At 32.1% G+C, this 25,636-nt stretch overlaps 2 protein-coding genes across 6 annotated transcripts in view; one reads left to right on the top strand and one right to left on the bottom strand.

Annotated features, from left to right (window-relative positions):
* LOC126742312 (cilia- and flagella-associated protein 206-like) overlaps nucleotides 1-2,806 on the bottom strand; it is a 32,617-nt gene extending 29,811 nt beyond the window's left edge. The window contains exons 1-3 of the mRNA XM_050448960.1: nucleotides 2,472-2,806; nucleotides 2,222-2,418; nucleotides 2,032-2,173 (exon numbers count right to left, since the gene is read on the bottom strand). Coding sequence (XP_050304917.1) covers nucleotides 2,032-2,173; nucleotides 2,222-2,418; nucleotides 2,472-2,582 — 450 coding nt within the window. The 5' untranslated portion in view covers nucleotides 2,583-2,806. The remainder of the gene's footprint in view (nucleotides 1-2,031; nucleotides 2,174-2,221; nucleotides 2,419-2,471) is intronic.
* The window catches only part of LOC126742310 (calmodulin-binding transcription activator 2), a 999,827-nt gene that overhangs the window by 44,028 nt on the left and 930,163 nt on the right, over nucleotides 1-25,636 (top strand). For all 5 annotated transcript variants that reach the window (XM_050448959.1, XM_050448952.1, XM_050448953.1 and 2 more), the window contains exon 2: nucleotides 23,625-23,687. The gene's annotated coding sequence lies outside the window, so the exon portion shown is untranslated. The remainder of the gene's footprint in view (nucleotides 1-23,624; nucleotides 23,688-25,636) is intronic.

The raw sequence follows: 25,636 nt of genomic DNA, 5'->3' as shown, positions 1-25,636 counted from the left end.
CTAAAATCCAGTTTTAAAACAAACATTTTTTAACAATTTTATATGCATTGAAATTGAATCAATTGATGATCATTTTAGATTTCTAATCTATTACATTATGGCTACTAATCATTTCTACAATTAATAAATAAAGTCACTTAAATTTATCATATTAAGAAAACAAGTTGTAAATTCTATATGTTTCTATACTCCTTCAATAAATGATGACTATAACTCCTTGAATAAAGTCACGGGATTCCAATTATGCATATTAATGGATTCGGGAAAACTTGTAGGCTAGTCGCTTTTCCTATAAATATTGCTCTAGTAAAACTTCTAATAGTAATAGAGCAATGCTATTATTTCTATATCTAGTACAGATAAATTAAATCTAAACAGTTTTGAATCATATAAAATTCTTGTTTAAAATGGGATTCTGACTTTTTTTTTTCACTTCTTGCTTATTTTATGGTAACAATAATATCATATTGAGAAATTTTGCTGACATCTCTTAAGACGATGTCTATATTATTTCTAAATTATTGATATACATAAACCTTTAATTATACCCTCGAAAATCCATTGTATTTTATTGGCTTCGAATATAATATAGTAAGTTAAATGAAGAAGTTTCAATTAAATATTACTTTATGTATCTAGGAAACCGAATTTACAACTCTTCCACAATAATTTTCTCGTGAAATAAAATTTGTCTTGTTTAAGAAAACTGACACTTATCAGCTGTGCTAATGACCTCAGATGTCTACCGTATAAATATTTCTAGACAAATGAACTTAAGTAAAAAATTAAAAAATTTGCATTCTAATGGATAACGGCTTATCTATATAGTGCTGATCATGTTAATTTAAATTTAATTTCTCAATAAGACATTCTGTTGGCATTCTATTTTTTCAATTGACATCTGATTAATTTATTTAGTGGACAGTTATGGCAAAAGTGACGAAGAATTTGACAAATGTGTTAACAAAAGCTATTAAGTACATACATAAATATGATTCTTATTACAAGCATTACAGGAATGGTTAGTTTGGAGGTATTGATTGACACATTCTCATTATTTTTTTTCTATACCAATCACCTGTCATGCAGGTAGTTTTTTAGCTTCAGTTTTGTTGCTAAAAGCTACAGATCTTATAGGAATTATATCTTTAATTTTATTAGCAGAAATTCATGATTTACAGTTTCGTATAATAATTTTTTAAAATATAGAGCTATGACAAGTTTTGTCTTACCAAGTGCACAAATACATACAATACTATATTAGGAATCAAGGATTAACTTTTTTTGGGTTAATGATCTCATTACTTTGTTCTGCAGAGCTTTTTCATCTTTGGTTTTATTACTAGAAACTGTCGTTCATTATTTGTTATTAGAAAAAATACGTTTATATCTAATTTCTAGTATCTGTAGTCTTTATTATTTAATTTTTTAAATGATTTACAAATATTTAAAAAAATGCTATCATTTGCTGCCTATTTTATAATAAAGATGAGTCATAATTCATACTGATTGGTGTAAGATCTAATAAGACCAAAAAAATTATGGTGGATTTGAAGGTTGCTTAATAGCTCCTTGTAATTTATTTTATGTATTAATGGTCTATTAGAATTCTTCATATTGTCGATTTATTATTAAATACTTTTAATGTTTCTATGTTTTTTAGTATTTGTATTCGGATTTCTATACCTTGCTTTCATTAATATTGTTCTTAGATACAACTTGTGTTGAGGTTATATTTCAGTTTTCTTGAGAAATTTAGTAAATAAAATTTTTATCATTCAATTGTTGAATTTGCCACTAATTTTCGTGAATTATTGATAGTAAATCGCTTTAGCTGCAATACTTTAATTAACTTAGATATAGTATTATAAGATTTATATAAAATCAAATATTATGATAATTTTGTTCCTATTATTACATTGCAAAAACTATCAAAGATCAAATCACAGATGAATCAATGTCTTGTAAAATTTTTAAATTATTAAAATATTACTATAATTTTTTTATAATTAAGAAAAAGTAATTTCTTACAGGTCTCTTACTGGGATTGCCTAATCCTGAGGCTAAAATAACATAATAGCAAATTTTCTTAAAAAGCTGATCACCGGTGTTCTTCTTATCTTGCTCTATGATTTCTATCATTAAGGGATAAAGTTTACTTTTCAACCTAAACCTAAAAAACCCACATATCACAAAAATTAACTCTCAGTCTTGCACTTACCTAAAGCGCTTTACGGCTTCATCCAGGTTCTGGATAGAATGCCTAAACTCCTGCTGCAGCCTCAACGTTATCACTTTTGGGTCATCGTCTTTTTCTAAGCTGCTAATGACATATTTTACGAAAGATTGTACTTTTGCCCTATCTCGCAAAATTTCTTCATTTAACTCACGGTTAGGATCCAGTTGTAGAAGACCAATCTAAAAAACTCACTTATATAACTTGTACAATAATAAATATATTATAAACTTACATAATACAATATAAATTGTGATGAGGCCCGGATTTTTTTAGTTTTGCATTCTCTAAGCACCTCAGTTACGATGTTTCTTATAAGATTTTCAGTGGCAGTATTGGTTTTCATAATTCTATCGCTAATTTAACTAGTGATGTCCCTAAATACTTATTAAAAGCTCTTGTAATTTAATTTTAAATTACGGTGCCTTCCACTTAAATTTTTTCATAGATCCCATAAACACTGAGACGTCATGAATTTAAAAAGTGATTATTCCCTTACGATCCCCTGAAACTTCCAGTATTTTGCCCCACATGTGCCGTCCTGAGCGGTCATTGATACACTTGACAAATAACTGACATTTTTGATAAGGCATCAACATGAGTTTTAACCTTTCAGGTAGGTCTTAACCTAAATAGATTCTGCTATAAATAAAAAAATTAATTAAATGATTTTAATGAAATTCTGGCAACGGGATAAAACTCCCTATTTAATAATAGCAATTCAGGAGTTTTGACCGTATATTAAATCAATCAGTAGAGGAGCAATCTTCCCGTGTTACGAATGCAACTTTAAAACACTGACTGCGCCTCTAAAATCAATTAACCTTAACATAGGAAAAGGCGACATTTTAACAAGCCAAAAATTCATTGAAAGATCAAACAAGTTCAAAGAGAAAGGTTATACTTTTATTTTTTCCGACGCCTCTAAATAGAGTAGTAGGGTCGGATTCGGAATATCCATTTCCAGTTTGAATTATAAATTCTCATCAAGGTTACCAGACTGTCTCAACATCTATAAAGCGGAAATCATTGCGATCTACGATGCGGTAAAAATTGCAATAGAAAAACAAATAAAGAAAGCTATGATTTTTTCGGATTCGTTGAGCGCAGTTACAAAACTCAAGAGTAATCTTTTATCTGCAAGGATAGATCGCTGGATTATTATAACAAAGCAACTAATTAGTGCAACCAATGAAAAAGGCTTTGACATCCAGCTTGCCTGGATACCGGGTCATGAAAATATACTGGGAAATTCAGAAGCTTCAAGAAAAATGCTCATTGACATAAATGATATTCTTAAAGTCAAAAATAAAATAAAAAATAACTTTTCAAACAAATGGAAATCTTTAGTTGAGACTAAACATTATAATTCTAGTAAAATTCAAGTTAATTTCGCACATAAAAGATGATTTGCCAATATTAAATATGTAGACATAAGACACATTACCACCATCATCAGAATGCGAACTGGTCATTATCTTACTAACTCACATCTATTTAAAATTAATATCAAAGATGATCCTTTATGTGACTGTGGAAGGTATGATGACTTAAATCACATCTTATTTGAATGTCCAATAAATGCTATAGAAAACATGAACATGTATAAAATTTTTGTTCAAAGAAAGAAATTATCACCATTATCCATTCATGATATATTTAACTCTCCAAATAGCGAAACTATAGAAACAATCATGCAATTCCTAAATAAAAATAGCATCAAACTTTAAAGCTCTAAGTTTATTTCCCGCATATTCCTGAATCCTTGGTTCCGAGCCAGACGACAAGGGACCTCACACAAATCGAGCTGGGAATTACCTTGCAGTAAAGCCATCAATAAGAACAAGAACAAGAACAAATGATTTTAAATCTGTAAAATGAAATAAAAACAAAAACTTAATTAACATACCTGGGATTTAGAACGAAATTAAATCACTTAAACGTTTGAAATCATATGCCTAAAATAAGGTGCAAAAATATTTCCAATGTTTTGGAATAAGTTTTATTTGGAATATATCGGAAATAACTCAAATATTTGTAATAGAAGCTTCGACCCATAAGAACAAACCAATCACCAAAATTTAAAATTCCTTGCCCTAATCAATGTATATATTATCTACCCAATTAACTCGTTTATCGCAGTTTAATTTCCAATGATAAACAATCATGTCACACTAATTAACTTTAAATATTCAGAATTTGTATGCAATATTATTAAACACATTAGTCAATTTAACTAAATGTCAATTTAAACCGTTCCCTATCAAACAAATCTTGCGAGATTAAATTGACCTCCGGCGTATTCGGGCATCTCCTACGCCCGGGCGTCTTCTCCTTAGTTTATGTCCACTGACTGGTCAGCCCCTAGATATCCCGTACTTCGGGCCACGCTCTCCCTAATTCCAGGGCTTCCGTGGAATAACTAATCACGGTCCGATAATAACCAAGTCACGCGTAATGACTGCGCTAAATCATTTAACGAATGCTAAGCTGACTTTCGGATGGTATGGCCTGACTGCTGACCGAGAGAGAATCCGTGGCAAGATAGATTTACCGGAGAGCAAGGACAGTGCCGTACCGAGAAATTAGGGGCGGATGGATGAATGATCAATAAGGCAATTATAGATTTGCCCTTTGGATTATGTGAGTCATCCAAAACTTTTTATAAAAAATTTGGTCATAACTAACAGGTGTTAATTATTGGGAATGGGGAAGGATAATATGCTTTTAAATTATGTTGAAGGCCATCTTGAGGCAACAATGCCAGATATATCATTGCTTAAGATTGAAATTTATCACCTGATATCTGAGACATCTTCTTCTTTCTGAGACGTGTCCATCCATTGTCAGATATAGGCCTCCTTCAGGTTCTTCCAAGTCCCGCGATCTCTCACTAATCGTATACATTATCCCTCTGCTACCATTTTTACATAATCAATATCCCTTTTTCGGTTCACATTTCTTATTGTTCGTCTTGGTCTCCAGTGTACATTTATCTGGGTCCTATTTTGCCACATCTATTTCCACTTCTGGCTTGCTATGCTTTTTACAGCATCTATCACTTTGGTTCAATTACGTATCTATTCATTTTGTATTTTCTCCTTCAGGTTGACTCTTAGCATTATTTTCTACATGGCTCTCTGTGTGACTCTTAGTTACTCAGCTAATTTTCGGATAATAGCCTTAGTTTCCAAGCCGTAGGTGAGGACCAGCAGAATACAGCTATCGTAGGCTTTCTTTTTTAATTTAATGGGTATCTCTTTATATTTAAAAATAGAGCTCATGTTTGCGAATGCTACCCATGCCAGATGGATTCTGCGTTTGATTTCCGTAGTTTGGTTTTCTTTGCCCAGCTTGATTTTATGTCATAAGTTCCTGATTTACATTCATTTTTGCTCATTATTTTGGACTTGTTATGGAATAATTATTAAGGTTCATTTTCAGGTATCTTTTCTTAAATGGCTGGTTTAGCTTATTTAGCATGTTGTTCTGCGCTAGCTGAAAATCTGAGGTGATTTAGGTATGTTTCTATAAATATTTTCGAGTGTAGGGTAAAATTAAAGACTTGGTGAAGACGTCTTTACTCCTTTGCTAAGCGATATTTTGTCGGTTTTAAGATCGTCGTCTATTTTTACGTAAAAGATTGCCTTATTATCATAGTTATTCTTCTTAAGGGTAAAGTATCTTGAATCCATTTCTGCGACTTCTGTTGATAATAGAAAAGACCAAGTTTCAAGGGTATCAAAGGCTCTATTTTTCCTAGTCCACCACAAACGCCTGTTGTAAGGGTATGCTATATTTCGTTGTTTTCTCGATTATCGCTTTAACTGTTTGCACTTATGGTCGACTTATTGGCCCATAGCTTCCTATATTTGAACGATCCTCTCTCTTGTAGGTTAGCGGGACTTCAATATTTTTACATAATTCCGGGCCTTTTGTCACTGTAAGTCATTTGTTTGTAATATTCCTATTGTCTCTATAAGTCGTTTTCCACCCATCTTTAACATTTCCGGTATTATTCTCCCAGGCTCTTATCGTTTCGATGTGTTGAAGTGCATATTTAATTTCTCATGGTAAATTTATGGCATATCTTCTGAGATATATTTATAATACGCTTGTATGGTCCCTTTAGGCTTGGTAGATTGCTAAAAATTTGTATTTTTGGTCTTAAAGCTTTTATGCTTTTATTTTTTTCTCTTGTTTCCAGGATTTTACTTGTTTTGCTTGCTCTCGGGCTTTTTCTTATATCTTTTGTCATTGTTTTATATTATGTTTTGGTTAGAGAACCTCTATCAGTGTTTCTTTTTTGTCTTATTAGTTCTATCGTCTCAGGTTTTAATTTAATATTTGATCAGATCTGAAAGCTAAGAGATGTAAGCTTTAAGAACTTGTGCCATAAGATAATGAATTGTTCTGAATAAACTGCATAAATATGATCTTTAAAAGTGATATCGGACCTATTCCCATAATACCTTAAATTGAATAGTCTCTTTAAAGAATTTGAAGAAAATGAAATGATATGATAACTGCATATTACTGGAATTAGAAAGCATAGACTAAGTTGAGAAAAAAATTACAGGCTGCACCAATACTCCAACGATGTCCAAAATATGTAAGATCCTTTATCTCTAGTACTTAATAATTAAGTGGAAATTAATATTTCAAATAAATTCCTAATTAAAATTTTTAATCAAGCTATTAGCAAATCTTGCTCGTTGATATTAATTTTTGTTTCTCATTCTAATACAGAAGCTTGGTAGTTCAATGTTTTTTCAACCAGTTACTGAGCTTGAGTTTTTCAGGTTCGCATTGCAAGCACTCAAGTGGTGTGTTAATATTCCTTACTCCTTATGAGCGTCTTAATTAAACGGGGAATTAAATGAATGGGAATTAAACCTGAAGATTGTGCAGTTTTGATTTTAACTGCTTTTAATAGTATACGAAAAAACATTTTATACCAGGCTTCCTAAACAAAAATAAAATTATTCCAATTGAAAAGTTTAGGTAGATAAAGAGCTGCTCAATCGCAGATGCTATTATATCCCTTGTAAATTCTGCGGTTCAAAGATTAGATGACAAATCTGTTACGATCAAAGTATTCTTTGAACATTTACGAGCATTTGAAGAAGAAATCATTATATTTTTGTAAAAAAAACTAAAGAATTATGGAGTAAGAGCTATTCCACTAGAATGGGTGCATCATACCTCAGTAATAGAAGGCATTTTATCAATAGGCGTCGAAGAATCAAACTCCAATTAGCCAGATATTATTAGAAGGTTCCCCAGGAAAGCTTGTTTGGTCCCCTGTTGTTTTTTCTCTAAAGGGTTGATGTAGTCCAGTGTGTTATAAGTTCAAATATTTTATATGCTAATGACATGAGTTCTATTAAATCAAGAAGTTCTTTAATTGAATCTAAGAGATTGGCAGGATTATGCATAAAAGAGGCGCTTGATTTTTCCAAAGATAATTAAAAAAAAATTAAATCTGAGAATAACTCACATGCTGATAAGTACTCGCAATAATGAGTCTGATGTGGTTTTAAATATCGATGGAATTTAAAAAGGAATTCTGACTGATGGTGTGCTGAAATGCTCAGCTGACATTGATCATGTACTTGGTAGGCTGGCGAGTCATACCTTTGTTATTTGAAAACTTAGTAGAATTGATAGGTATTACATAACAAAAAAATGTTATGTCTTATTATTATGCTCATTTTTATTCATTGTTAAATTATGTTACATAATCTTGGAGTAATTGCACAAGGATTAATGAAATGCTAATTGCACAAAAAATCATCAGAAAATTACTTAAAGGATCAAGGAAATCCTGCCGTCACCTATTTCCCAATCTGAAGATTTCTACACAGTTATTTTTATTTATATGGTTCAGTATTCTCTGTACATTCGAAAAAAATTAAATTAATTTTTTTTTATAATAATTTTAATATACAGGGTGATTTTTAAAATGATACTTTTTTTTAACTGTGTATAGAACTCGGTACATCTTTTTCGAACATTTTTTTCAAAAAACTCTATTCAAAAAACCGAAAAATAAAAAAAAATTATTGCCAAAATGTTATAAAATGAGTCCAAAACGGTCCTCTCTAATTTAAATAAGTTGTTCAAAGTTGTCACCATTAACTTCAACACAACGATTTGCTCGACGTAACCACTGTTCCGTAACGGCACGCAATAGAGAAATCGGTTTCTGTCTAACAATTGCCGCAGCCTGCTCAATACGTGCTATTAGTTCTTCTTGTGTGTCGATAAGCGTCTTGAAAACTAAACTTCTCATATACCCCCACAAAAAAAAAGTCACATGGATTTAGGTCTGGCGACCTTGGTGGCCATGCAACTGGTCCATTTCGGCCAATCCACCGATTTGGGTAACTTATATTCAAAAATTCGCGCACTTCTCGTCTAAAATGGGCAGGTGCTCCATCCTGCAGGAGCCACATAGCTTGCCTGATATTCAGTGGCACGTCTTCTAACAGAACAGGCAGATTATTTAACAAAAAAGTCCAAATAAACATCTTCCGTCAAACGGTCTGGTAAGATAAATGGTCCAATAAGTATCTCATTCACAATTCCTGCCCACACATTAGCAGAAAAGCGGTGTTGAAAATTGGTTGTGCGAATTGCATGGGGATTATCAACAGACCAAACATGCGTATTTCGAAAATTGTTAACTCCGTTTCGGGTGAATGTTGCCTCGTCCATGGCTAAAATTTTGTTCCAAAAAAGTTGATCATTTTCATGTTGTTGTAGGAACCATTCACAAACCTGAACTCTGCGGGGGAAGTTTCAGGCAGTAGCGCTTGGATACGTTGAACGTGAAAGGGATTAAATTGATTCTCGCGCAATGTTGTCCATACTTTTGTTTGACTTAATCCGACCTGCCCTGCAACAACTCGAGTACTTGTTGTTGGATCTTCTTCGATGAGATTTAAAATTTGTTCTTCCCTATGACCATTTTCAGGTCTCCTTCCTCGTCCTGCATGTCCTCCACGATGTTCCCGTAAATCGCCAGTATCCCTAGCCCGTTGAATAAGATTTATGAAACTTCTGGGTGTAGGATGATTCCGCAAAGGAAAGCGGTCTGCGTATAATACCGAAGCAGCAGCAGCACTTTGAAGACACTCTCCATAAATAAGCAACATATCCACAAGTTCATTGTTTTCATAATGATGTACCGTTTTTAGGATTTGCAAATTTAAAATTAACAACAATAAACCAAAAGTGTCTAAGATTAACTGATCGGTACAATGCGGGATCAATAATATAAAAATTCGAGCAAAAACTAAACATAAACAGACGATGAAAAAAAAACCCACAATCACTTTTTTTATTCTGTATGTCCCTTGTTTTTGAGTGTATCGAAAAAAGTTATTTGAAAAAAATGTATATTTTACCGAGTTCTACACACAGTTAAAAAAAAGTATCAACCTAAAAATGACCCTGTATATAAGAATACTTGCTGACCGTTTAAGTGTCACTATTAAACGTTTTTCAATTATGCCGTTAAAAATATATAATAACTCAAAAACACTGTAACCCCTAAATCCTTTAAAGTGAAATTGGTATATTTGCTTTGCAAAAACCAAATTTATAATTTAAATAAAATTTTCTCTATTAATTTTGAATAAAGTCAAAAAAATTTTCACTTTTTGATAGCAACTAATATATATCCCATATTTTATTGGAATATCTTTTGCGTTTTTTTTTTGTGTATATGTTTATGCATTTTAATATCTATGTAATAAATTTGTACATTTATATTTTAAATTGATTTATTTATGAACTTATGTATATTAGCTTGTATTTTTATTTTTTGCTCATTGTATCATAAATATGTAATAAAACATGAAAAAAAGAACCTTAAGGTCACTAGAAAAGGTTGAAAAATGGTTGCTACCTCTTTGTCGCCTAGTTAAATTTGTAAACAAAGTACAATTTGTTTTGTATTCGTTCTTGATATTTCTGTTTTGTGAATGGTTATAAAAAAACTGAATTAAATTGTATATGCTAAAATAACTTTATAATATAGTGTGTTTCATCTAACTCACGTTAGTTTTTTTGCCTGTTCCTGCGCCTTTCTCTTCTGTCCCTTGTCTGCCCTTGCTTTAATACACACATTGCCTTTTTTTTTAAAACTGGAAAAATAAATATTGAATGTATTTAAATTAAAAGAGAATTAACGAGTGCATTGCATACATTTTTTTAAAATTTAAAATGCATCGCTTCTGTTAAAATGGAGATGCTGTTTTGAATAATTAGATGAATTAATAGATTACCAGACTATAAGTTGTCCGAGCAACTAGCAAACTTACTGATAAATTAGAAAAAATTAACAAAGAATTAGGTGAATTGCTGAAAAATTTATATGGAGCTTAAATTAATCAAGAAATTATTTTATGTTTTATTATTATAATTATTATGTTTTTAGGAATTAGCAAATATTCAAAAACTGGTAGGATAATTGCATGCAGTTTTTTTAATGGATCTGAAAATAAATACCTTTAAAATTCGTAAGGAATTATACAAGTTTATTAAAATTTTGAGGAATTAGTAGCAATTTTAAAAGTTAATGAAGAATTAAATCAGTTAGTAGAAAAATAATGTGGTGATATTTTCAATAATTTTTGAAAGTAGTACAAAATAAAACAAATTAATTAGTAGCAGGTTTAAAAACTGGTAAAGAATTAGATGAATAAAAATTAAAGATTCTAAAAATTACGAGGAATTTTCAGAATAAGTGAAAAATTAGAGCAATTTGTAGCAGTTTTAAAAATTATAAAAGGATTAGATGACTTGGTAGAAAATGTGTGAAAAAATTTTGAATAACTCCGAGAAAGTAATACAAAGTTATACGAGTTAATAGGAAAATTGCGAGAAACTAACTTGGGCCTTGAGAGAGAAATGAGAATTAGAGGTATATGTATCAATTATAGAAGTTAATAAGGAATTTAACGCGTTAGTAAAAAATTAAAGTAATTATTAAGAAATTTTAAAAAGAGTAAAGAATTAGATATAGAAGAAAATTGTTTTTGGAAAAATTAGACGTTGAAACTTTAGTGAAGAATTAATAATATCTGTGACAATTTAAAGGAATTAGCACTAAATCTTAAAATAAATGAGAAATTAAAATGTCATTAATCCCGTACACGTATTTCATTTGAAATCCAGTCATATATACAACATCACATATTTATGAGTCCATAGTCAATTTTCTCTTTTAAATCGAGTTAGAGTTTAAAATTCTAAGATACCTTCTAATCTTAGAACATTAAGAGTTTGGCAGTTTGTTTGCTTACAACATATCTGATGCAATGATGTCAAATGATTATGTAGAAATGGCAAAAAAACTAATTTTAAAATATCAATAGAATTTGTCACTTAATTATTATACTCCTCTAATTTTTAAACTGAGACAATAACGATTCAACTTTTTCTCCTATTTCTATATCTATGTTTGGTTTTCTTAATAGTGTTTAGATTATCAGGAAATAGTACTTTCCTTGTTTAATTCAACCAAATATTCAAAAAAAATATCAATTTATTCTCAGACTTCTTTAATTTTTAAACTGAGACAAGGATATATAAATGAGAATTTAACTTTTTTCCCTATTTCTAAATCACTGTTTGGTTTTCTTAATAGCGTCTAGGTATAATGTTTTTCTTATTTAATTTATTCAATTATTCAAGAAAATTATTACTTTATTCCCATACTTCTCTAATTTTTAAACAGAGACAAGGATATATAAATGAGAATTCAACTTTTTCTCCTGTCTATATCACTGTTTGGTTTCCTTAATAATATTTGAATCATTTGGAAATAGTGTTTTTCTCGTTTAATTCATTCAATTATTCATGAAACACATCACTTTTTTCCCGTATTCTTCTAATTTTTAAACCGAGACAAGGATATATAAATGAATATTTAACTTTTCCTCCTATTTCTATATCTGTGTTTAGTTTTTTTCATAGTGTTTAGATCATCCAGAAATACACACCCAACAGAAATTATCGCATCACTAGTATTTTAAGATATTTTTTAATATTTTTTGGGACAATCTGTATATGTATCAACTTAAAAGATATTTCTGGTTTCTTATCGCGGACAAAAAATGATCGGAATTTCTTAATCGTTACTTAACGGCTTTAAGAATTTGGCATACCACCTCTAGAAGACTGCAAACAGATCTGTTGGCTGCTCGTAATGTCCGAATAAGCCTACAGACAGTTCGAAATAGGCTGAGAGAGGCAGGTTTACGAGCCAGAGTGCCAGCTAGAGGTCCACGTCTTGCCAGAGAACATCGAGTAGCAAGATTGCAATTTGCTAGAGAACACGTGAATTGGAATATTCAAGATTGGTCCAATATTTTATTCACAGATGAATTAAGATTTTATCTATATTCATCAGATAGGCGTGCACTAGTATATAGGCGACGCCACGTGGTGAACGGGCACGATCAGGTTAATTTTTGTGAAACTGAAAGCTTTGGTGGTGGCTTTAACATGGTTTGGGGAGGAATTTCTTTTGAGGGTCGCACGGAGCTAGTACCAGTGAATGATGGAAGACTAAATGCTGACAGGTACATAACCGAGATCCTAAAACCCCTATATGCTATATATCGGTGATAATTCTGTGCTAATGCATGATAATGCTCATCCACACGCTGCTAGAGTTGTTCGGCAATACTCAAAAGAGGTCGAGATACCCACCCTAAATTGGCCGGTACGTAACCCGGACCTTAATCCGATAGAACATGCCTGGGACCATCTAGGATGGCAAATTCAGCAACATCCAGCACCAATAATAACACTAGATGATCTTCAAAATGTTCTTTTTGACTTCTGGGCAAACGTGCCGCAAGAATACCTCCAGAACCTGTTTAGAAGCCTTCGAAGACGAATGGAAGCTGTAATTAGAGCCAGGGGCTATTAGAAATTCATTGGCTTAAATAAAGTTCATTTTTTTGTATACATGTTTTGTACAATTTTTTTGATTTTTGTATGTTTCGGTAGATCAAAATGTTTGTCCTCTGTAGATTGAACTGATTTAAAATAAATGTTGCAAAAGTCGTATTATTTGGTGATTTAATTATCAATATCAATAAAATTTAAAAAAACAAGCAAAAAATTGAAAATATTTAAGAAATAATAAGTGATGCGATCATTTTTGTGGGGTGTGTAGTATTTTTCTCGTTTAATTTATCCAATTATTTAAGAAAAACATCACATTTTGGCAGGCAGAAAACAATACTGTTCCTTTATAATAAAATATGAAGCATTTTTTTTTTCATAAAATATGATAAAGCAATAACATCGCAGCACCGCTTGATGTCATACTAATTCTAGTCTTTCAATGTTCTAAGCTTCTAATACATATACTTATAAAAAGCAAATGTAAAAAATAAACTATAAAGTCTAATCAACAATCAAGTATCAAAAATTAGAACAGTGTCTTTCATCAAAAATCCTAAGCAAATGAAGTATAATGAATACAAAATCAAACCACGAATTCCTAATAGGATATTATACTTGATTGGAATAAGAGATAAAATTAAAATACAATACTTAATAACCAGTACAAGAAATATCGTGACAAATTAATTTAATTTATAAAAATAACCAAAAATAATTATTATTCGGATGTGCTAAATGGAAATACATTTAATATGAAGAAAACCTAGAAAATTATTACCGAAATAGCAAGTTATAATAAAAGTGACTCTAATAATAAATTTAATCGATTAATTGATAAAAGTAATAATCCAATAACTAATAAAGATTTTCTGTAGAAAGTATTACTGTACCTGTAACCTTTTAATCCTTATTCTGCCACAGAACATGAGATCTTTAAATTTGTGAAATCCATTTAATATTAAAACCAAAAAAGTGAGTGGGAGTTGAGTCTTAAAAAATTGTTAGTAGCTATTGTTAAATAAAAAAAATAAAAAAAAATAAAAAAAATTAAAAAAATTTAATAATTATAATTAATCAATAACAATTTATTACCTTAATATTGCTTTAATTATACTTGGATTAAATGAAATTTGAATGGAGGGATCGGTAATAAAAATTCGGTAAAAAAAAATAAAATCCCGATGACCAAGAAAACAGGAAATTATTAAAAGCACTATACCTATAAACCTGAAAGAAAATCTCACAAGGAAGAACAGACAGTTTTAAGTGAATCTATATTAAAAGAAAAGTTAATAATCAAACTTATTATTTTAAAAACAAGATATGTTGCCCTTCCTAAATATAGTGTCTATATCGAGACTAACATCTAATATTATGTTGTTTGGGGCTAAAAGTTCGCGTGAGTATTTTCGAAATAGGCCTATTTATCCAGTTTACAAGATCTATACGGTCTATTTCAATAAAATAACTAATATGCACCTAGTTATTATGAAACTATTCAAAACGACGGTGTGGTAGTAAAATCTAATAATGAGAGTGATAACAATGTAATTTTGAGGTTAGTATTTAGTCTAATATACCACAGTAAAGCTAGTGAATGTTGATAGGACTTTGGTTTACTGATTAGGTTGTTTTACTGACTGCATGGTTTACTATACGTCACAAACATTGATCAAACCTGGCTCCAAAAGGGCTGCATGATTGCGATGGGGGACCTGGGTGGATAGGTTTAACAGTGAATGTCAATGTAGATGTTGTGGACGTTATTGGAGTAGATGAGTGGAGATTTCTACCTCTTATAATAGTGAATAAAGACCATACCGGGTGATAAAAAAAAGCCAATGGAATTGGCCTTTTCTCGGGAACACAAAACTGGATACTTAAACAAAGAACCTTAAAAAAGTCGGGATTTAACTATACTACTTATAATCTTGCACTATTGCAGTATGGCATTTAGTATCCACAAACTAAAATACCCAAAAGGTGAGTTTTCAACTTTTTATTGGAGTAAAATCGACAAAAATACCAAGAAACAACCTTCTTCAAAGGCTTGTTCTTCAAGACTCCTAGAGGTCAAAGATTTTCTCGCCAGAAATGGTTTTAGTAGGGATATAGGAGAATGAGCTGGGATCTTATTGGCTAGGATATGACTTCTGACATTAGTGAAATCAAAACAATAAAAAAAATTAATATTATGATTAATAATTTGAGTTTCATCATGAGGGTTGAAAATTATTGATATCAAAAATAGAATTAATACTGAAATGATAACTGTTTATTTTATTAATTTTAGCACCAGAATAACTTAGAAATTGCCTCTTAAAGTTCTATAATCGACCTATGCTTTCGCTAACATTTTAGATTCATTTTATTTTCTTATTCTATATGTATCTGACGAAAATAAACTGTAACACTATAATCTATGGAATATCGGTAGATTTTTGATGAAAGAATATAATATATGATAAAAGACGCAATAAATAAAATAATTCATACGCTAACAAAGCACACGAACCTTTTGTTCTGGACTAAAAGTACCAGTAGGAAGAGAAAACACATAAAGGAAGATGATTACCGATTAAGTTTTTGAAAATCGAGAGGTCTGTCTGTACAAAGAAAGCGCCAGCATATAAAGCTGTATCTTCAATAATACCAAGGCAGTTACAAATGACGAAAGAGCCTTATTAGTTCGACCGAAACTCCTCGCTAAGTGATAATTAAAAAGCTCTGACCTAAATACTGTGAAGAGGTCTTAACGGCGCGTCTCGTCGCCCCTTGAAAAATATAAATTGTAAATTAAGTGTGGTATATTTCCCGTTTATCTGTTTCATCATCTGCCTCCTTTAAATAAACTTCCCACTTAGCCTTTAAAACACTAAAAATAAGCGATAGCGCGCGCGAGGTTAAAAATTCTTGTATATACGACGACCGCGGGCACTAAGCTCGGAACTTTTAATTGCTTTTATTTTTAATGAGGCCGGCATTATTCGGCATTATACGGCCCCGTACCGTACCGGGCGGCCGACCGAAAATTAAGGCATGCAATATCAAATATGAAAAGTATTTCTCTGGTTTCGTGGATTCGTTCGTTTTAACTCTTCTTTTTTTTTTCATTTCTTTCTCTAAAGTTCGTGTTCGCTTCTTTTCTTGCTCGCGGTTTTTTGTTTTGCGGGTGAGAAGAGATAAAACATAAGCGGAACAAAAAAGTTTAATTAATATGAGCTTTATTGTAAACAGGAGTTACTGAACTGAGAAAAAAAACAGAACGAGAAGAAAAAAAATGAAAGCAGAAATGATAACATGAAGCTTTTTAAGTAAAATCTGTATTGTTGTGACGAATTCATAATGAGTTACTTATTTTATTGGGTATTACATCACTTATAGCAAAGATCAATTTAGAAAATACTATCTCACACGCTTAAAAATTGAAGAGAAGAAGAAAATAGACTTATTCACGTACCGTCAAAGTGGGTGACTTGAAATCAGAGGGTGAAGTGAAAAAATTTACGCGGTCAGACGGAAATTTTAAGTTATCACCTAAATGCACGGAAGCCCGCTGCATAGGCACTGCCGCGCATTTGACCTTGGTACACGTTTACTTTTAGGCTAAAACTTTTCGCGCCATTCTGAATTAGTGTGCCGTAGCCGTAGGTCAAAAAATGTCTAATAAAAATTGTTGATTTTGTGAACCTCTTGAACTTTTACTTCTGAGCCATAGTTGGAATTCAGTCAAAGGTATGAATTTTTAATATTAGATGGAAAAAATAGTTTTTTTGAAGATGTCATCACAGTTTTGCTTTAAAAAATTGTTTCACATTTTTTTTTTAATTTTTTAAACTTTTGGTTATATTTTTAGGGTGACTTGAAAAATCATGCCACAGAAATATAAGAAGAAAATTGGCGGACGGCGATATGTGAATTATACAAATGACAACCTAGAAAGTGCTCTAGCCGCAATTAGAGATGGGATGTCCTATTCCGAGGCTTCTCAAACATATAACATTCCTTTGGTGACCCTATGGAGGAAGATTTAGAATAAACACCCGAAAAAGTTTGGGGGACAACCTGTTTTAAGTAAAAGAGAAGAAAATGCCATTGTAGTAGCTGTTTTTACGGCTGCAGATTGGGGCTATCCATATGAGAAGGAGGATATAAAATAATTAGTTAAAAACTACTTGGATCGAGCCGGCAAACAGGTGACCAAGTTTTCTAATAACATGCCTGGAAAAGATTGGTGCACGGACTTTCTTACAAGGCATAAAGATGTATTAAAGGTTCGTTTGGCTGAAAATATAAAAAGGTCTAGGGCAGGTGTATCAAGAAAAGTTTTATATGAATATTTTGATAAATTGGGAGTATCTCTCAAAGACGTACCACCAGAGAATTTAATAAACTATGACGAAAAAAATTTTCTTGAGGATCCCGGAAGGCCTAAAGCACGCAGAGAAAGTTTGTGATTCCACCAAATCTGCCCACTCAGTCATGTTCTCTGTAACAGCGGCTGGACTTTCGTTACCTCAATACGTTGTCTACAAATCTGAAAATTTGGGTTCCCTTGAACTCAAAGTGGCCCTGAAGGTTGTATTTACAACCGCAGCAAGTCTGGGTGGTTCGATCAAAGTTTGTTTAAGGATTGGTTCTTCAAGATCATTGTTCCTTATTATAGACGTCTAGATGGCCCAAAAGCTATCATTGGGGACAATCTAGCAAGTCATTTCTCAGAGGCTGTAATAAAAAAATCCGAGGAAGAAAATATTAGATTTATTTTCTTACCAGCAAACAGTACCGTAAAATGGGGTTACTTTGGCAGGTTTGGACCTATTATTGGACTATAACTCACAAACAAATTAAAAATTAAAATATTTTATATTTTCACTGTGCCTTGTGTACAAAATAGAGTAAATCACCCAATTATGGTTTTGTTTTATCTAGGGGGTATATGTATATTTTTTTTTGATGGGGTGCCAAAGTAGGCTTTATTATTGGGGTTACTTTGGCAGGGTATAGAAATACGTTTGTTGCCATTATAGACTTATTGCTAAGCCTACTTTGGCACCAAAAAAAAGCCTAGTGCATTTTTTTTTTGTGAAAATTATTTTTAGTCACATAGGTAAACTTTATTAAAACTCATTAATAGAAAATTAACATATCATTTATTACAAAAACCCAATAACAGAAAATTAACATATTATTTTTATGTAAAAACCGAAAAAAAACAAAGGAATTATAACTGATGTTTTTAAATACAGAAGTCCTTATCCTTCACACAGTCGTCGGAATTAAAATCAACATTTGTGGAGTCTATGCAGACGTAAAATTGATCTACACTTTCTTCGTTGCAAATTCCGCAAATCCATTTACAACACTGACAGCACCGAATCCAATCAGGACCTTGGTAGTTTTTCCATTTTTTAAAGCAAATTGCACAATTACCATCGTTTTTAGTTTTCACTTTTCTTTTTCTTGGCTCCCTTGAAGGCAATGCTTTGCTAGAAGCTGTTTGAAATGTTATCAGTGCAAGTTCGTCGCTATCTTCATCACTGGTTTCTATAATCATCTTTTGAGTTCCTGAGGGACCAGCCACTGGTTCTGCATCAAAGTTTTCATTATTTATTGGTTCCTCGGTTCGAAGTGGTTTTCCAGGTTCTACTTTCTTCCCACGTTTTCACGAAGGACATCAATTAGGCTTTGACTCATTGTTTCTTGCACCTCTTCAACATTTTCTGGAAGAGCCCCTGGAATCCTTTTCAAAACTTCTGAGGGGTCATATGGACAAAGCCCTGTAGCTCTAAAGCCTGATTTAAGGTTGTTGCTCACATTTTCATTCACAGAATTCCATAGTTTTGTTAACAAGGTGGGGAAATATTCTTTAGGAATGGAGTCGCTGGACTTAGTTTAATTTCTCCATTTGTCCAAGATTGCCCGCCATTTTTTTTCATGGGTGCGAAGACTGCAACATCTAATGGTTACTAATATATGCGTGCTATTTGGGGGTAAAGGTGTCATATAAATGTTGTTCTGTTTGCATGCCTGGGTTACTAAAAGAGAAATGAGAGGCTAAGTTATCTCCGATTACAACTTTTTTCTCAGGAGTGTTCATATCTTTAATTTTAGGCAGCAGAATATCGAAAAACCATTTCTCGAATTGAATCATATCAAACCAACCACTAGATATATTGGCATAAACCGTTCCAGGCGGACCTCCTTGAGTCTAATTCGCCTACAAATTCCCGGCTTTGTAAACAACCATTGGCGGAAAAAGCTAACCTGCGGCATTGTTGCATACCATAATGCTAACCGATGCTTTCGAATGTTGCTGGACCCGTTCAACCCGTTTTGTTCCTCTGGGGACCACCACCTTCTTAGCTCCAAGATCATCCTGAACGTTGGTCTCATCATAGTTGAAGACCAGTCGAGGATCTGCATCCAATAAAACGTCTTTAATATTCATTCTCAAAAAACTCATTTATAGCATTTGGTCCTACCGCTGCACACGTTCGTTTGAAATTCGCGGCTAAACGAACACTAAGGTTGTTTCTGGTGATAAAGTGTTCCAGAAAATCACTACCTGGTCCTTGAATTCTTTAACAACACGACCTTTTTTTTCAAAATATTTATGCAACACTTGCGGAATATCCGCTTTTGTAAAGGGAAAACCCCAATCACTCAGTGTACTCAATGTCTTTGTCAACAAGTTCTCCTCCATGGGGGTAAACACGGTTGGGTGACCTGGGTGCCATTCGTGGCTGCCCTTCAACTTGTTTTAAAGGGTTCCCCGTGAAATTTTAAATTTTTTGCCTGCCTTTGCTTGCGACACACCACCCCTAATGGCGGCAAGTGCATTTTGTAAATCAGCTGTTGAATAATTGGCGTAGGTACGCCCCCCCACTTTTTTCTTATAATTTCTTGGCATTTTTACCTAATTTACACCTGCAACAAAAGAGAATCACTATAAAAAAAAATAAATAAATAAGGAGGGGAATTTTAAAATATACATAAATATATATAGCAACCTGCCAAAGTAGGTTGAAGGTGCCAAAGTAACCCCGATTTACGGTACCCATTTGACACAACCCCTTGATGTGTCCTGCTTTAGACCAATCAAGATTTCCTGGCGACAGTAGCTAAAAAAATGGAAAATGTCAAATCCAGGTGTCCTACAGAAAGATCATTATCCCCGAGTTCGGAACAGGACAATCAAATCGATTGCTCTCACAGTTGGTAAAAATATCAAATCTGGATTTGAGGCTACAGGTTTATATTCGCTTAATCGAGAAAAGGTCCTTGTTAAAGTCCCAGATGACAATGAGACTAACGCCAATAATAGTGTTACATCATTAGTTGCAAAATCAGTTATATCTCTTTTTAAGGAATCCAGATTTAAAGAACAACCAAACAAATCAACCATAAGAAATTGGTAGTGGCGCCCGGAGAAATTACAGATCAAAAGATTTTAAGCTCTTCGGAATCGGAAAAAGAAACTATTGAAAAAAAAAGCTGCCCTGCTTTGTAAACCCAGTGCAAGAAAAAAAAAATTAACTCGGAAAACTTACAAAAAGTCGAGAAAGCGCAAATCGCTCTAGACAACTCGGTAGAAGGGGACTTCATCTTGGTAAAGTTTACTACCCCCTAGTAGTGGTCATTTACTTTTCATTGAATTGGCAGTCCAGGTATATTTATTAAGTTCGTGGAAACACCTGATGCGAAGGCAAAGGGAAATAAAAGAAGTGCGGACAGTTCCAATTATTGTGTCAACAACAAGAGTAATATTAAAGAGCCTGATCAAAAATAAGAAACTGCTCAACCTTAAGAAAAATATTTATAAGCTGATGCAGAAGTCTACGCTTTTATCAAGTTCATTGGAAATGCAGATAACATCAACTACTTTAAGAAACATATCATGCAATATTATTTTAAGTGGATTATTTGTAAATAAAGGTAAAAAGCAGTGTTCGATAACATGGAAAGCACTTCATCAGAGGATTCATCCTTTTGATATCTGAGATATTTGGAATAAGTGAATGATCCTACCTATCCCAGGGGAGTGTGCGATTGCCCTTTGGCATGGAATTTATAATAATAATAGGATTAGATCTAACAAGCTTATGAAGAAACATCAAGAATGAAATGGATGAGATGGGAACTAATTAGAGATAAAGATGTCAAAGAAGAGCTGAATATATAACCCAATTGGAAAGCGCAGGACCTAAACGGTATCCCAAAATTATCCAATGATATAGTAAATAAAAAGTAGAGTATCTCTGCTTGGGTTACACAAGGAAAAACTCAACTGATAATGCCAAGAATTACTGCTTGAATGACATATACCTGCTTGAGCAACACATAAGTACATACTATTAATGAAAATAATATCGGAAAGGATCTATGAACACCTAACTCAAAATAATTTGTTTCCGAAAGAACACAAATGATGCATAAAGAGCTCGTACGAATGTAATGACCATTTCTTAACTAGCCTCCAGCATAACAATTAAAGACCTCCATCTTTTTCTTGCCATTGATGTTTTCCCCTCTCCTCTTTGGGTATCATTCTTAACAAGACTGACACTAGTTATACCTATAAAAATCAAGCTAAAAAATTAATCACCTATTGGGTATGGATAAATAACCAAAGAAGAGGATAAACTTATCGAACAAAACAGACTTATTAAGCAATTTAGCGATGATATTCAAATGAAATTTGGACTGGAGAAATGCGCGAAAGCAGCGTTTAAAAAAGAAAAATTTACAATAAGCGACAACAGAATCAAAGAACAAAATAACAATAAAAGCATTAGAACAACACAAAACCTACAAATACCATGGCACTGAAGAAGACGATGCAGTTCACAAGTATGAGCTAAACTCAAAAAACAGATTTCTTGCTACTACATCATTGGCAGTTCCTGTAGTTCAACACAGCTTCTGTATGATAAAATGGACACAAGCAGATATCAGAAAACTATATGGTCAAACCAGGAAACTGCTCATTATACATGGCGCCCTACACCCTAAATCCGAACGGTCTGAAGACTTACCTGGAATTTAAACTGGAATTTTAAAAAAAGAGACAATGAAAAGATACAATAAATAAGACTAGAATTTAATTCCCTAGAAATCCTCCACATATATTCCTTAACTAAGTACTCGGTGCTACTGCACCTATTTTTTTTAATAAAATTCAAGTTTTTTTTTGCAGTTATCTCATAAATAACAAGACCTGCAGAACAAATGTAAATGTCAAATCTGTAGAAAATAATTTTCTGCAAAAAAAAAAATATGACTTAAGCCACTAAGATTCTTTTTCTCGAAATGATGAGCTTTAGTTTTTTTTTAAATTGAATTTTTTACGAACTTGGTGGTTCCTAATAAAAAGTGAAAAAAAATGAAGTTTATGAAAATGATTATGAAAAATGCACTTTATTACTTATAAGAGCATCTAGCAAAAAATATCAATTTTTATCATTAAAACCGGTTTAATTGAGTGCGTATGACTTTCTGTTATATGTTTGTTGCAACTAAGCGGGTAATTTTTTCAAATACTTTTTTCGGGTCTAAATTTGCCAGTCATGACAGCCTGTAGAAATATTTGAGGTTATATACTTCAAAAGACATTTCTAATTACATTTGAGATTAAATAAGGTATGCTTGTAAAGTTTTCTCGTCTTTTCTGCATAGGGTATCATTTAATACTTTTCTTCCTTTTTAGAAAAAAACTTGCATTGTTATGGCCAATTTAAATGGGCGGCATGGTTATAGCATGGATATCCACATTAAACTTGTAACGGAGCTTGTCACTTTTTCTTGAAAAATGACCTTGCAAAGAGTAACGTAACTGCTTAATTTTCACGAAAAGATTACATTTAAAATACTCCCAGAGAAACTCAATTATAAAATAATTTATTTTTAAAAGATCGACGAGTTCTAAATACCTCAAAAAGACCAAAAAGATTTTGGGTATCCATACATAGCTAGTTAAATGCCGCGTTTTTTTAACACATAATCTCAAATATCTGCAGATTCTGATGTGACGGGCCAATTTGAACTTGGATTTCATATTAATCAGCACCCTATTATAGGTAGACCTGTGTAATTATAGAGTATGTCCCAAGTTGGTGATGTGTGAATGTAATTTACCTCGAAAAATAAATGTTTTTAATTTGTAAATTTATCTCTTGTAAAAATTAGTACAAAATAGTTTTTTTTGTAAAACCTGACATATTTTAAACATTTTCATAAATACGAAACTACAAAATATTTTTGAAAACATATCATTTTAGAATTTTTTTATAATTTCAAGGACAATAGACCTAATTGCATCAAATTGCCAAACTTTTTCCATTTAAGGGGATCGCTCTATCAATTCAATCCGATAATTATAGATTTGGTATTTTATTTTTGGTTTCGTGTGTGATCGCTAGAATGAACAGCCTATAATTCCATCTTTTCTTTTTTTCAGGTCCATTTTGACGAGATCCGTTGAAGATACGATAAGAGGATGGATGGTTACCAGTTCTAATTGGTAAATAACTTTTTTTATTTAGAATATCAATTTTGTGATCTTTTTATTTGTACCTTCTCTCATAGAGTAATAATACCATCGGAGTTATTGGGATATTCGGTCTATTAGGCTTGACTTCTATTATTATACAGTGGGTGCACGCAAAAGGATTACATATTATATCAGTTACATGCGTTTGGTAGCTTGTCTACGTCCGTGGACCGGTCGTGAGTTATGTGCATAAACCTATCAATATTATAGTATAGCATCTATTTGCAGCATAAGCAGTAACAACATAATTTATTTTATATTTTTTTAGGATGTTTTTATAGAATTTAGGATTTAACGTAATGTACTAGTTTTAAGTATAATTTTAAATAAAAGTTTTTTTGATTGATCTATTGGTTTGAATTTATAATTGGCGAACAGGATAGTGTTACAAGTCTCTTTATCGGTTTTGAGGTTTAGTGTATCTTAATACTTTAAGCACTATACAACTTCAAGAAATCGATGCTCTATTGGTAATCATTAAGACCAATTGGATAAAACTTTGGCACTCCTTCCATCTTAGAAGCAGCCGTTCAACTCTAAGATTTCAAGTACCTTTCTTGCGACCAGAGACTAATCCAGAAAAAAGTCTTAGGAAGTGTTGTGAAAAATCTTTGAAAAAATATTGTAATGGTGCTTCATGTCCCTTTTTATGTAAATAAGTCTTGTCTGTTAATTCTGAAAATGAATTTAAAAGAATCTAAATTTCTAATAAAAAGACTAGGCTTAAAAGCAAACACATATAAAAAGATTTTACTTTCAAAAAAATTAGAATCATATAAATTTAAAACCAACTTATTTCCTAAGTTAAATATTGACTCTTCTAGCTTTAGTGGAACTAGAGAAAATTGCAGTAACTTTCATCTTCTTCGATGAAGGAAGAACAATAAAATATTGGAAATTTTACATTAGGTATTTATACTGCTGTTAACAATAAGGACATAATATTGCGTATTTCTGCAAATATTTTTTTTGCCGACTTTTTCTGGGAATACAGAACATTTAGAATATTTTTTTTGTTTCATTATTTGTTATGTTCGGTGCCAATATTTAAAATCCCAAATTCAAGGATCCCAATTCAATCCAAATTTATTTAATTAGCCACCGCTTGTATATCTGATGTAAATTTTACTTTCTCATTGATGGACCAAATAAGCTAATTAGAGTTCACAATTCACAATATTTAACTAGAAAAATTGAGTTGAGGGTCGTGATTTACAAAGTAAATCTTAAGGACCGGAAGGTCGTTCTTGTGCCCAAAGTAATCATCCACTTAATATTCAACTCTACTCAGGGGTGAGTTTGCTACTTCCAAGTTTTACCAGTTAATCATAACTAGAAAGTCTAAATTATTATTGAGCGCCACCGAATTTTTAGTCAAAGGACTAGGGCATTATTCAAAAATTCACTAAGAGAACAAAAATATGAAAAAATAAAAGTCAGTGTTATATTAACAGGCTCAAATTTTATGTTTTATAAGTTTTATCAGTATAATAGCTAACGCAGTGGTGAGAATCCAAAAGGGTCCAGAGTTCAACTAAATAGGTGACGCAGTGGGTTTGATCTTAAATAAGCCCTTGAAGATTATCATATAATCCCCTTTTGAGTAAAATTACGGTTCTAAACAATAATACAACTATACCGAAATTTTTAATGCAATTCAACCACTTTTACCCTCTATAAAGCGTAAAATTTCTGAACATTGTAAGGACACATGCGGTTACAATTACAATCTCTAACGAACTGAAGACGTTCTAGAATCTTTTTGACCGCCAAAACCTCATATGGAATTCCCAAATCAATAAAAGGCAAATGATAGAACAAACATCAAATGGGATAATTTCATGACAGAACAATGAAAAACGGAACAGCAACGTCCAAAGTCGGCCTTAGGCTTAGACCCATCAGTCAAATGTGACTAT

Source organism: Anthonomus grandis, chromosome 11 (genome assembly GCF_022605725.1).
Source record: "Anthonomus grandis grandis chromosome 11, icAntGran1.3, whole genome shotgun sequence".
In the NCBI taxonomy this organism is placed as follows: Eukaryota; Metazoa; Arthropoda; class Insecta; order Coleoptera; family Curculionidae; genus Anthonomus; species Anthonomus grandis.
The sequence above is the reverse complement of the archived record's forward strand: the minus strand, read 5'-3'. Positions and strand labels throughout refer to the sequence as shown.